Below are 15,034 nucleotides of genomic sequence, written 5' to 3' on the forward strand. Positions count from 1 at the left end.
ATGTTTTTTCCAAATAACCGTTATAGGTTCGTATTTTAATTATGTGAATATACTAATTTATTATAGTGGAGTCATAGGAATCCTCTTTTATTTTTGAGTCACTTCGGAATTTTTATTCTCGTATCATGTACAAGCGTCATTTTGTTTCGGTCATAGTCGGCGTTATAGAAAGAGTTACTTGTCTTTCTACTTGTGGATCTGTAGCCTTGGATTTTATCTTTCATTTGGCATTGGTTTTGTCCTAATCGGAGTCACAGATCAAAAGTTCTGATTGAAATACGAAAGTTTTTCCAGTTTAGGAACTCTATGATTTATGCTGGAGGATCAGTTTCTATCTTTTCGTGTCAATCTCGTCTAAATTTAAGTTATAACCAATCTTCCACTTTACATAGGATTCTAATTCATGCCAAGATAGGATTGTAGATTTTTTTATCTTATTATCTTATTTTTCTTATCTCATTGTCCTAACTCTTGTAGAATTCTAGTGCTCCATGTCAAACTCTTAAGACATAGAAATTTTAGAATTCTGATCCTATAATTGTTATATCTTAAGAGTCCTCTTCCATCTCAAATTCCTATATTTTATCTTTTATTTTATCATCTTTATTTTTACTATCCTCTTTATTTTTTTTCTTCTCATTTCCCATTCATTCTAATTCTATCTTCCTCATTCCCAATCGATTTTAATTTTATCCATCATGTCTTGGTCAAGCAATGAGTTAAAGTCAAACCTTCTAGTCAATCCTTGTAAAGTCGTAGGTGTAACGAGTAAAGCTCATTTATTTATAAGCTTCATCTTCCAAGTCCATGTCCACTCTCACGTTATAGTTCATTTTTGGTCCTTTGAGTCATTTGGTCTTTATGTGTGTTCGTTCATACGTCGCACCTAGATCTAAGGTCATATTACAAGTCTAAAATAACTCACTTTATCACTCACAAATCGAGTTGAGTCGTCCACACACCATGTTGAGTCGAGTCATCGCATTCACTTTTGTTACAGTAAAGTCATGCACATCGTCTTTTATGATCGTATTAGGAGCATGCATGGTTTTCATTACGTCTTCTAAAGAACAAGTGGAGTGTGTCTTCTCTTGTTGAGACTATTTCAAAATATTTCTTTTTATCATCTCCCTTTCATTCTTTATTTGAGTCGAGTATCAAGTCGTTGCTGAGTAAGTTGACACATTTCTACAACACTTGGTTAAAAAACAAGAGTAGATTGGTTCGAAGAAGTTTCGCATCACCAGCACATGAGGCGAGATTAAGTTTCAAGATTTCATTTCTTTTTTCCTCTTTTGTTTTAACCTCTTACCTCTTAATGAGTCTAGCATAGGTCCCCCTTATCCTTTGATACTATGTGTCTCTTTTACACTCGATGTTTTCTTTTTACGGATTTTTCACCATATACCCCTAAGGTTTTTTTTTACTCACCATATACAATTTTTTTTTCAAATTCACCATATACCCCTGAGTTTAACAAAAATGTTACAAAATTCCCAAATGACTAACGGATACCAGCTGACGCCTTTTTGCTTCCTCTCAACCACACACACCCCAATCCAAAACCCCCCTTTTCTCCCTCGAAAAACCCTCCCCTCCCCACCTCCGGCTTCCTAACTCCCATCCACGTGCCGACGAACCCAAATCGCTTTTCCCCCTGCAAACTCCACCCCCTGAACCACCACGCTAAAACCCTAAAGTAAAAAAACCCCAAAATTAAAATTTGGGTGGAGCTTCGATTTGTCCTGTTCTTGGACATAAATTGCTGCTACTACTTGGCGTTAATGGATAGGTGTGAGGTGCGAGGTGGGATGTTGTAGTGTCGGTGATGGTGGCTGCACAATTGTTGTTGGCTTGTTGCTGTTGTTGTTTGCCGGCTGTTGTGCGGTTTGTTGCGGGGAGCAGAGAGTGTAAAAGAGTGCGGCAGGCTGGTGGTGTTTGATGGGTTGGTTGCCGCTTCAGTTGGTGTTGCCGTGGTTGGGCAGTGGTTTGCGAAGGTGGTTTAGTTGAGGTGTTGCTGTGGTGGTTGGGGTAGCGTGAGGTAGAGGACTTAGAGGTGGTGCTTTCTTTTTTCTTTTTTTTTTCCTGAAATTTTTTAAAGCTTTTTTTTATAAGAATTAATTAATTAATTTAAATAACAACCAATAACATGCTGCCACATGGCATAATTAATTCTAATGACAAATAAAATTAACTGTCATTAGTCACTAAGGGTACTTGGTGACATTTTTGTGAAACTCAAGTGTATATGGTGAATTCAAAAATTTTTGTGGGTATATGGTGAATAAAAAAAAAAACTCAGGGGTACATTTATGGTGAAAAATCCGTTTCTTTTACCTTCCATCATTTCATGAGCATTTATTTCCTTTGCATATGATGATTTTATTTCATTTAAAAAAAAATACAGAAAAAAGAAAAAAAATCATTGTCGAACTATGCACAAAGTATACCAATGATAGGAGACAACCTTTAGCTATATCATTTTCCTTAACCCTTCAAACGCATATCATTTTTTTCTCAGCTACTTTGAGCATCGTCTAACGGTTGACCTTTTATTTTTTCAACCCACATCTACCTAACCTTGGGATGGGAAGGTGTGCCATATGTGTAATTTACAAAAAAACAAGTAGTAATAATAATAATAATAATAATAATAATAATAATAATAATAATAATAATAATAAAAACAATGTACAAGGGCAAGTGTTCAATGTCTTTGATATGAACACGTCTCTAACCGTGTCTCACATCGCCTGCTTGGTACCGTGCTTGAGAAACATGAATGCTAAGTGAGTGATGGACCGCATGATCCAGTATTGCTCACATTGATTAAAAAGAATTATGCAAAATAAAAATTCAAAGCAAAATAAACAAAAGCAAAGTTCAAAAATGAATAATCAAACTTGCAAAAGTTCAAATTCGAAAAACACAATTGCACATCTCAAGGGGCTTATCTTGGGTCTTGAGACTTTCATCCCTTCTTCTTTAATCTTTAGCCTTACCACGTTGCAACCCTCAAAATACCTCTTTGAGGTGTACACACACTTGTGCGAAGTTTGGCTAGAGTTATGTTCGGCTTGATTCCTAATGTATACGTAGGCCACCTCACATCGAGGTGCGGCCATAATCATTATCACATTTACATTCATGCATGATCATATTCAAAAGACTTCCAATGCTCATCCCTTCCATGTAGAGCTAGACTTGGGGGCTTGAACCCACATTATTAGCCTACTTTGCCTAAAGAGTCATCACCTTTTGACTCTTCTCAAGTCATTTATTCCATGACCATAGCCTTTACGGCCTAACCTTAGTTTCACTTTCACACGCATCACACATACATACATAGCCAAATCATCCTTCCTTTAGGAGCCTTTTTCATGAAATATTGATTCAACATTAAGCATGCCTCATCGTCTTCCGAGTCAGGCATCAACATAATCGATCACATAATTCAGCATAGTGTTCTTAGTCCCCTGGCCTAAGTAACACAAATACGTTCACCAGGCGAGCATTATTCTCAACTCGAAAGATTTGATCCTTACAAAGCAAGCAACACCTCCATTCGATTTGGCTCACTCATACTCGGCTCATGTTTTTTTTTCATTTATTTTCTTTTTGGGGAAGCTCTTAAACTTTTCCTTTTCAATTTTCTTTTCTTTTGGGGGAAGTAAAAAAAAAACTTTTCCACTTTTTATCATCTTTTCTTTTTGGAGAAATCCAAAAATTCTTCTACATTACCCTCCACTTGCTACAAAAATAACGGATGTTTTTTGCATTTTCAGTTATTTATCCTTGTCTTTGCTTGCATACATTCACATACACTTTCACATAGCTTAATTCATACATAGTCGTATACACACCACACGCAATACGTCATACACAAGTCATTCGTAAGTCAGTCATGTCAAGTCAAGTCGATCAGCTGTCGAGTCTTGAGTCAGTCATCCTACCGTTTGAGTCTCTCGGTAGAGCTCTCTTTTGCGGGGCTCAGTACATCAATCATTATCTATACAGTAAGACACACTTGACTTGAAGGCATTATCATCATCATCGTGATTAATCATCATTTCCATCATCATCATCATCATCATCATCATCATCATTATCTTTATCATCACTTCCATCATCATCATTATCTTAATCATCATTTTCCATCATCATCACTATCTTAACCATCACTTTTCTCATCATCATTATCTTTATCATAACTTTCATCATCATCACCAATATCTATACAATTAGACACACATGACTTGAAGGTATCGAGCAACACCTATACAGTCAGATACACATGATTTGAAGGTGCCACTACCATTATCATCATCATTATTTCAATATCTATATAGTCAAATGCACATGCCTTGAAGGTATCGAGCAACACCTATACAGTCAGACACACATGATTTGAAGGTGCCACCACCATTATCATGATCATCACCAATATCTATACAGTCAGACGCACTTAATTGAAGGTATCAAGTAATGCCTATACATTCAGATATATATGACTTGATGGTGCCATCATCATCATTCATAGCTTCTATTTGGAGACAATCGAACTACTTATATAGCTTATGTTTGGAGACAATCGAGCATTCTAGTGATGTCCTGCAGGCGTACTGAATTACTACTCATCTGCCGGCAATGTCCAACAGGCGTAGTGAATTGTCCGTCATCATTTTAGGCGATGTCCTAGGGGCGTAGTGAATCATCTTTGTTACGAGCTTCTCGAGGCACGGAGGTTTGTGATTTATCTCTTCGACAATGTCATACGGCGTAATGAATTGTCAATCATCCGCAAACGTCCTACGTGCGTAGTGAGTCATCAATCTATTTTGACAGCAAAGTCTTACGGGCGTAATGAGTTGCCATTCATCGAGCGATGTCTTGTAGGCGTAATGAATCATTCATCATCTTTTCTGACAATGTCCTACTGGTGTAGTGAATTGTCACTCATACATCTAGTAGTGTCCTACGGGCGTAGTGAGTTGTCAATCATTTCTTTGGCAACATCTTATGGGCGTAACGAGTTGCCAATCATTCATTCATCCGGAAATGTCATGCTGGCGTAGCGAATTGTCAATTATCATTCGACAATGTCCTACGGGCGTAGCGAGTTGTTAATCATTCATTCGACGATGCCATACGTGCGTAGCAAATCGTCATCTTTTCATCATTCATTTTTTCCACATTCAGTGAGTTGCTCGAGGTGTAGGAGCTCACGGTAGATTTCTCAAAGCGCAGAAAGTTACCACACGTATTTGGTGCCGACGCACTGGTGTTAGATACGCATCTCTATCCCTTTACTCTTTTATTTGTTGAACATTTTAAAACATTCTCCGTCCCTATCGAGTACTTTGACTTCCATTTTCGAGACTTGCGTCTCTACAAACTCAGTCAAAGTGGGGGCTTCTGTAGACACCTAAAAATGTCTCCCTGACCAAAGCCCAATGACGAAACAAACTTCATTGCCTAATTTCGTCCGGTTAGCGTAATGGGTCTAAGAATTATTTGAATAGTTCTTTTGTTTTATTCCAATATTAATTTTTAAGCCAATTTATCCATTTTGTTATCCAAACCATTTTTTAGCCCATTTTCCATTTTCATAACTGCAGTCCCGAAATCGAGCAAAGCAGATTTTTGTGTCTCATAATTTTTATCCAAATCTTGGATGATTGGATAGCCCTTGAAATAACTTTTCCAATTTAAAATGAAAAGGTAAGTGAAAAATACTAAACTCTATCTAAAACTGACACCATTCTACTATTTCGATCATATCTCAAAATTCTACAAAAGTGTTTAACCTGATTTCAATAGGGATGGAAATTAGAATTAAAGAGCTTTCCAACGATATATTATTTGTCTTATTCAAGTTTTGGATCAAAAGTTATGATAAAAACAAAAACTGCAAATCTGATGACCTTTAAAATTCTATCCTCTTTCAAAAATCTATCTTCACACGATTTAATCCTATAAATATCACCCTTATTTCTGATTTTTAGGACGGAATTTGAAATCCCAATAATTATCTTTTAATCCCATTCAACCCAAAAGGCTTAGACATCAAGCTTAGACGTATAATTTCTATTGTTCTAGCTTTATTTCTATAATTATTTAGTGTCATGTTTAAGATGTTTCTAATTCATTTCTATAATTATTATCGAGTCGCTTCCGATATTTTCTTGCGTGTTTATTTAATCCATACGATTTATTCTATTTCTTTGATCACTTATGTATTTGTAGGGAAGTTTTCAACTCCTTGAGCCCTACTATGGTTCATGCTTTTAGGCATGGCGGCGTTCCAAGGAAAATAAGCTAGAGAAAAAGAGTCGCCAACAAGTTTTAAGAACTTGTAAACCGTTCACTGGTGTGAAGGTTACTCCCCATTCACGATCACAGAGATTGCTAACTTCATAGTGGTCCAGAACCATGACTTGATGTTCGGGGATGATGGTATGAATCCAACTTAAAAGAGATTGAACCCGCCCTAGATAGGCCTCTACTTAATTCTTATGATATTCATGTGCGCTTTTCGATTAACATATATACATCAAGTTAATCCTAAACCTGTTTAGTCTGTTGGTTGTTTATTAATGCATAATCAAATCTATTATTGGTGATCACTTGAATTAAAATCATATAAACCAAAATCAAATTATTAATTATCTTATTAGGCGTTATTTTGATTAAAAATTCCATTTAAACCTTCAAAAAGGGGCGTGATCAAGCAATAGCAATAAATCATGAATATTCAAGCAACATATGATCAATATAACAATCATCATCATTAAAATAATCGTTAATAGTAAGATCCTAGGCATGATACTAAACAGATTAATAACAAATCCTAGCATGTCACTAATAACAAAATCAAAGCGTTATCCTAAACATGATATTAGAAATCATAATAACATCCTAAAAATGATACTAGGAATCAAAATAACATTGTAAACATGATTTCTATTCCAAAATCAAATAATAATAATAAGGGTGTTTAAATTACTCACTTTGATGCCACAACCTTTTTGCTATTAAAACAATACACACGTTAGTAAACTTTAAGAAAGTTAAATCAATAAAGCAAATAAATCAAATATGAATTGAAATATGGATTCGGGACCAAACCCTCAGAACTATCAACCTTTCACGTTGAGGTCGAAAGCAATGTCGAGGACGGTTTAGAGTATTCGAATCTCGCGAAGGAGGTATTGTGGATGATTTAGATGTATCAAGGATGTGTTTAGGCTAAGAACATAGATGATGATGGGAGCTAGATGATTATAGCTTGTGATTTATGGTTCTAGCTGACTTGAAAACGGGAAAAACGACCTCTATTTATAAGGAAAAAAGAGAGTCTACACGATCAGAATTGATCAGAATTTGAATTGGACTAAAACTGATTTTGAAGCGGGGCGATAGAATTATCGCGATGCGCCAGTGCTTATCGCGGCGCAATGGGGCTTATGTTTCGCTTTGGTTCTGTCATTTTTGCAATGATTCTGAAGATAATAAAGTCGTATGAAATTTGATTTCTAATAGAATTATGAGTGTGAAGCATTTCCGAATGTCTTTGAATTTGATCGGGATAAGGACTATCAAAAGAGAAGTTTTATTTGGATTCGAACTCTTTCGATCTTTATCTTTTCTGGAAGGATTGATAAGAACCTTCTAGTGATTTCTAAAAGAGTACTAATTGGTTTAGGATTAGGAATAAGATATTTGGAACCTCATATGATCATTGGGTCGTAGGCAAGGTGGACGCAGGCTCGGTTTAGTATTTTGGCCATAACTTATTCATTTTAAGTTGAATTTAGGCTTATAATACATCGTTGGAAAGCTCTTTTCAAGCCCCATACAACTAAGAAATAATTTGACCAGATGATGGACCAAAATAATCTAGTTTGGACGTTTTATGATTTGGACACGAAATGAATGATTTTAGGGACACAAAATGAATAATTTTGGATTAAAACATTATAAGAAAGGTTAGGGGTATGGTTAAGGCTTAAGTAAACTTCACGATACTCTTCAACTTTTTACCGATCTCGTTAATCAAAGACGTGAAAGGTACTCATCATCGGGTTTGGTTTTTGGGGAGACAAAATAATCAGGTGTCTACAGTATTGCATTTTGATTGGGAATATGTAATTGAAAATCACGCCTAATAAGACAATTTAGACAACCGGTTTAGGTACTAGTAATATTATTGCTAAATTCAATTGATCACAATAATTAGAATTATTTGTGCATTAAATATTTAACCTACTTAGATTAATTAGTTTGGAGCGAATTGAATCTTATTTGTATGTTTTTTGGGTTGCAATTAATACATGTCACTATAAGAATCGAGTTCATGACTCAATCTGTACCATCATCCCTGAATATCCAGTTACGGTTCAGGACCACTATGGAATTAGTAATATCATGGATTATGAATGGTGGTGTAACCTTCATTAATCAAATCGTTGTCGCCCTTCGGTTCGTCCCTTTTCGTGGTTGACTTTATTGATCCATGAACGGCTTACAAGTTACGTACAAACTTGTTGGCGGCTTCCTACTTTTTGTCACTGTCTTTATATGTCAAATCTACTTCCTATGATTGCCAAGCATATTCACATATGCTCCACGTAGGCGCATTCGTGCGACGCCTACACTAATTAACCCAATTTAATGGTTTAAAAAGCCTTAAAACCTTTTCTTTATGTGGGTACTTAAAACTCATTCAAAAAGTCTTAGTTTTGATGATATGTTGGCGTAGGCTAAAAATACACAACTTGCTCACAAACACTAATGAGATGCAATTATTTTTTTTATTGTGAAAGTTTTTAATTGAAATAGTAATAAGATGGATAGAAACCTTGATTGCCTCGAATATAAGGGGTTTCACTCGGCCTCGATCTTATGAGAAGTGGACGCACCACAATAGCAACGCTACTTAATTAACTCAAAAACACAAAATTGATTTTATTCTTAGATAAAGAAAATAAAGGAAACACCATTGAGGAAAATAAAAGATAAAAATCCTAAAAACTAATCCTATCTTAAAATATTATCTTAATCTTATATTAGGAAAATTAAATTCTATCAACTTAAAATAAGACAATTTTATCAAGTCAAACTCATAATCCTACTAATCATGCATAACTTTTGGATTGACATTACTCAACCTCGCGATTAATAGACGACTCAAAAAAAAAATCAACTAAAAATATATTGATACTAAACAAACTATATTGGTGCTATTGAATATGCATCAAACTCCCCCTCTTGAAATCAACCTTGTCCTCAAGTTGGCGCAAAACATGGAATTAAATCGGTAGCATTGAAAGAAACACAAATTCCTTATCCAAGTAGAATTTGATAGGTGTCAAGATTACAATGATGAACGATCTTAAATGGACCTTCTTCTATGGTAGTGTTTATACCTTTATTGTAGACCTTTTGTGTGCCTACGGAAAGCCACACATAATCACCAACACTAAAGGGAGACTTGTGATGAAGAGCTAGGAGATGATCTTCTCATTCTTGCTTCGTACCCCTCTTGTACATGTTCTTGGACTCATATTAACGTGCATAGTCCGAACAAGCTGCCATAGTACCAACCACGTCTCCAACCTTAACCATATCTTGGGTTTTGGTAGTTGTTTCCTCTTTGGTAGCCACGGGTTGTGGTGGTAGTGGTTGGAGTCCAATTCTCCCACCTTTGCAATGGTGTATACATTAGTCTTGCCAAAGTGAATGGCATCATGATCCCATTTCCATGGTCGTTGACATAGGGAAAACTAGGTCATTGACTAATCCCCCCTAAGGTCAAACAAAATTTATAATCACTTAACAAACCTAAATACAAGTATAGAGGTAAGTCAAGGGTCGATCCACTAGGAACGGTTATGCTCAAGTGCTTTCAATCTATACCTAAGCTAGATCGAAGTCAAAGGTATGGGAAAAGGAGGTAACCAATACTAGCTAACTACAAGAGCTAAGAAAACAAACTAAACAATAGGGAATGGGGATCCACATGCATTCATGATAGTGAAGCTAATTAGGGACCAAGCAATTCAAGCAATGTAAAGGCAAATAGTAGGATCAATTTGGAGCATTCAATTAATCATCCTTATACTCTCTAACCTGGATTCCTCTAGTGCTAACCAACAAGAAGAAACATAACCAAATTCTCAACCAATTATGATCAAACCAATAGGCCATGTCAATTGATTCAATCATGCAATCAAGTTTAACATCATTGTTAACTACTCCAATCAAATTAAACAACATGCAAACCTCTATCAATCAATTTAACTACAACATAAGAACTACTCAAATTCCCAAATCAATCTCAATAATCAATTAAGCATGCTTTACCCAAACCCTAGCAAGAAGATTTACTCACTAATTATTATCATTAAATTCAACCAAACAAGCAATTTAAAGCATGAATCAACCAAAATTGAAGAAAAACTACAGTAATCAAAGAGTCATCAATCAACTAAACTAAATCAAATAAGTAATTAAAGAAAGCAATAAAGATGAGATAGAGTAAGAAATGCTCATTGAATAGTTGAGAAGATATCCAAAGCAATTGTCACACTTGATTCTTCAATCTCTCAATTCTCCATTGATTTTCCTCACTTTCTCTCTCTTAAATTACTCCTAAAATAAGCCTAATCTAGAGAGAGAAGCTCTCAACCTAAGCCTAATTATCAAAAAGGAAAATAAAATGAAGTATTTTAAAGCTATTCTAAAAGTTCAAGTTATAAAGAGGAATCCCCGAGCTATTTATAAGAAAAATATTAATAGTGGAAAAACACAAGCAGGGCTACTCGGGTAGGTGGTCGGGCGCGATCGCGTGGGAAGGCTTGACGGAGCAAACCTATTTTTGGGCTTAAGTAGTTGGCCGAGTATTTTGTTCGACCTATAGCATAAGAGAATTGCCGCACCACGACAACAAGTGCCGCAACACGGTGCTAGGCGCCGCGCCACGGCACAACAACTTGAACAGCGGTGCCCAGCTCCAGCCTTTGGAGTAGTGACGGCACACAACATGCATGTTGTCTTAGACGACTTAGGCAAGCATAAGATCTTGCCCATGAAACTTTGCCTTGACTTTCAACTTGGTTTGCTTTGCTCTAACTTCCCAGAATTGGTTTTGTTTACTTTTGAAGCTCGTGTTGGGCATCCTCTTGGACATTTGAGCCTTGAAAAATCCTAACACACCTACAAAAAAGGTCAAACAAAACGAAAAGTGAAAGAATAGCCGAGAAATGCTTAAAAAGAATAATAAAACCATTAAAAACATGCATTTCTCTAAACTAACACACAAACACGCAAAGCAAGCATTATTACCTAAAAACTTAACTAAAAAGGCTAAGAAACAAGCATAAACAAAAGATGAAACCTACCCTATGAGTGCCATAAATGACCCTCATTAGTCATCCTAAAAGTAATGAACAAACATCCATCGGAATGATATTGCACCATACTTTACCTTTGAACGTACCAATTTCAAAATTAACCAACGCTTGTTCGTGGCTAGAATTACGCCATAATTATTAACCCAATCAAGTTTGTAAGGTTATGAATAAGCTCGTTGTTGAAAATTAAAAATATCAACCATCTTCTTTGATGCAACATTAGTAGTAGCTCCACCATCAATAATTTAAGAATAAGTTTTACCATTAATGGAGCACAGTGATCGATAAAAATTATATCTTTGCTCCTTATCTTTCTCAAGAATTGGTGCAACATGTAAGAGTGGATGAAGTACCAACACATCCCTATCATCAGGTTCTGGTGACAACATGGGAATGGCATGGTGATCCCCCGCGTAGTCCTTAACGTCCTGCTCCTTCCCTTTAAAGTCACGGGCTAGCGGTGAAGAGCAAGTGCATGCCTGCTCATCTTCGTGAAGCTGTGATATTAATGCAAGATTATCGGAAAGGGAGATTAAGACTTTTGACGGGCAATCTGACTGTAGCCTTTACAACGATAACACACCCTGTTTGTGACGTATTTGTTAGATATTTAGAGTGTTGATGGTTTGCGCGATCGCAACCATGAAAGAGCGCCCACGCAAGTTAGGCGCGGCCGCGCAGAGAGTGCGCCTAAACCGCACACCTCTCTGGAATTTGGCAAAATTGGAAGGGTTAGATGGCGCGCCCGCGCCTCTGGTTGGCACGCCCGCGCTGCTGGTCGCGCTTAAACCGCACCCCTCACTACCTTCCTTTAGAAATTTTGCAATTTTTGTGAGGAGCGCCCGCTCCTCCTTGGGGCGCGCCCGTGCCACCTGGCAGTTGCGGTTTCATTTATTCTTTTAATTGCGAAATTAAAAGAATGAGGCATGTTCTGGTTTTTTGCTCTCTGTTTTTCCTATCTAAGTTTTCACTTTTCTTCACACTTTTCTCTAAGAAACTTGCAATCCCTTATAGAAATCTCTATCACTTAAGTTATTCTTTGAGAATTTGATCATCTTACTACAAATCTAAGTGCAAAGATTGTAGTGTTGTCTATTGTATCTCAAAGTGATTTTCCGGTTTCAACCCAAGCACTGTGGTGGGGGAAATAATCACTTTAGGAAAGTGTTTACACGCCTTAGACAAGTATCCGGTATTGAAGACTCACGTGGTCCATTGTATTTTCATGTTCTTGGTGATTTCATTGGCTTGGAGTAGAGGCAAGTTTTAGTATCTTTTACATTAGAGTTTTCCTTATAATTTTCTAATTACTTTGATATTTGGTGCTTGGATTGTAATACTTTAACTAGTATTGATTATTGTATAATTTGATTGAATTATACTCTACTTAGGTTTTGTTCCACCAATTTTAAGTAATTCCTATTGTGTTGAATTGCTAGAAACCTAACAATCTAAAGTTATTATTTAGAATCATGTCTAGTGTGAAAGAACTTACCACTAATTTTGTCAAACTCAAGAAGTTTGATGTTGTTGAATTTTGACGTTGGAAGAAGAAAATGTATTTTCTTCTTACTTCGTTCAAGGTTGCCTATGCCATTAGTACTCCTAGGCCTGTTGAACATGGGAATGAAACGATGGAAAATGTTCGTGAGAAATCAAAGTGGGATAATGATGACTTTATTTGTTGAGGTCATATTCTCAATGGGATGGAGGATGATTTGTTTGATGTGTACCAACATGTTGAGTCTGATAAGGAATTATGGGAGTCTTTGGAGAGCAAATATATGGTGGAGGATGCTTTTAGCAAGAAGTTCCTTGTAAGTAATTTCAATAATTTTAAGTTTGTTGATAGTAGGTCCATCATGGATCAATTTCATGAGATACAACGTATTTATGGTAATTTGAAACAACATGGAATTAATGTTCATAAACTATTTGTTGTTTCAAGTATCATTGATAAGCTACCTACTAGTTGGAAAGATGTGAAACATGAACTTAAATACAAAAAGGAAGACATATCTTTGTCTGATTTGGTTATCCATCTTCAAGTTGAAGAAGGGATAAGGGGCATGGAAAATGCTAAGGATGGGAATCCTAGCACTTCTACCATTAATGTGGTGGAAGAGGGTAAATCTAGTGCTTCAACTAGTGGAAAAAGGAAGAATGTGAATTCTTCCAAAGGAAAGTCCATGAAAAAGAAGGACAACAACAAGTTTGCTTGTTGGGAATGCGGTAAAATTGGACACCGCAAGAAGGACTGCTACATTTTCAAGAAGAAAATGGAGAAATCCAAGGAGGGCCATGCTTCTAGTTGCAAGGACCCAACTGTCAAAGGTAATCTTTACATGAGGTCAAATTTAATTCCGGTATGGATTTAAATGCAACGGATCCAAACATTTTTATGGTACAGGATGATGACTCATGGTGGATGGATTCGGGGGCTTCAAGGCATGTATGTAAGGTGAAGCATTGGTTCAAAACCTTTCACAAGGTTGTTGATGGTGAAGAGCTCTATATGGGGAACAACTCTTCCATCATGGTCCAAGGAAGAGGACAAGTTGAGCTAATGTTCAGTTCGGGCAATGGTATCATTCTTAGGGATGTACTATATGCTCCAGATATCTCTAGAATCTTGTATCAGGCCCTACCCTGAATCGACTTGGATATAGACTAGTGTTTGAAGCAGATAGATGTATTATTACTAGAGGTAGCACTTTTGTTGGACGTTGTTATTTAACTCATGGATTGTTTAAACTCTCGTTAAGAGAGAAGTTTGTAATGATGGATGATGTTTGTTTTAATGTTGATAATGACAATGGTGTGAATTTGTTTTATTTATGGCATTCTAGATTAGGTCATGTTAATTTAAATAAGTTGAATTTCATGTATAAACTAGAGTTAATTCCACCTTGTGATATTTCTTCTAATAAATGTTCTACTTGTATGTTGAACAAGATCACTAGAACTCCTTTTAAGAGAGTTGAGAGAAGTTCTAATATTTTAGAATTGATCCATAGTGACTTGTGTGATTTTCATAGTACTCCTTCTTTGGGGAACAAATGATACATGATTACTCTTATAGATGATTTTTCTAGGTTTTGGCTTGTCTTGGAAAGTGCTTGTCAATGAAGGACTTGGGAGAGGCTGAGCACATATTAGGCATCAAGATCTATCGGGATAGATTAAAAAGGATGATTGGATTGAGCTAAAGTACTTATATTGATAAACTACTAGCATGATTCAACATGGAGGAGGCCAAGAGAGGGAACCTACCCATGTCACATGGTATAACTCTCAGCAAGAAGCAATGTCCACAGACACCTGATGAGCGAGAGGGGATGAATCATATTCCATATGTTTCGGTTATTGGATTAATCATGTATTCCATGATATGTACTAGGCCGGATGTATCGTATGCCTTGAGTGCTAAGAGCCGATATCAATCAGACCCAGGAGAGGCGCATTTGACTGCGGCCAAGAATATCCTAAAGTACCTAAAAAGGAGCAAGGACAAATTTTTTGTCTATGGTGGAAGTAATGATTTTGTTGTTGAAAGTTACACCAACGCAACCTTCTAGACTAACAAAGATGACTTCTAGTCCCAGTCAGGGTACATATTC

General features: G+C 36.4%; 1 protein-coding gene across 1 annotated transcript; it reads left to right on the plus strand.

Annotated features, from left to right (window-relative positions):
- Positions 1-13,120: 13,120 nt before the first annotated feature.
- Positions 13,121-14,067, plus strand: LOC110686521. The gene is made up of 2 exons (XM_021863141.1): positions 13,121-13,579; positions 13,825-14,067. Exons 1-2 carry the CDS (start codon positions 13,121-13,123, stop codon positions 14,065-14,067), a joined length of 702 nt encoding a protein of 233 aa, XP_021718833.1.
- The last annotated feature ends 967 nt before the right edge of the window (positions 14,068-15,034 follow it).

The sequence above is a fragment of the Chenopodium quinoa genome, unplaced genomic scaffold, assembly GCF_001683475.1.
Source record: "Chenopodium quinoa cultivar QQ74 unplaced genomic scaffold, ASM168347v1, whole genome shotgun sequence".
Taxonomy (NCBI): domain Eukaryota; kingdom Viridiplantae; phylum Streptophyta; class Magnoliopsida; order Caryophyllales; family Amaranthaceae; genus Chenopodium; species Chenopodium quinoa.

Coding starts and splice junctions, on each gene's coding strand:
- LOC110686521 (XM_021863141.1), top strand. CDS start 13,121: ATGGAGGATGATTTGTTTGATGTGTACCAACATGTTGAGTCTGATAAG. Junction 13,580..13,824: donor CTAGTGGAAAAAGGAAGAAT/GTGAATTCTTCC, acceptor TTTATGGTACAG/GATGATGACTCATGGTGGAT.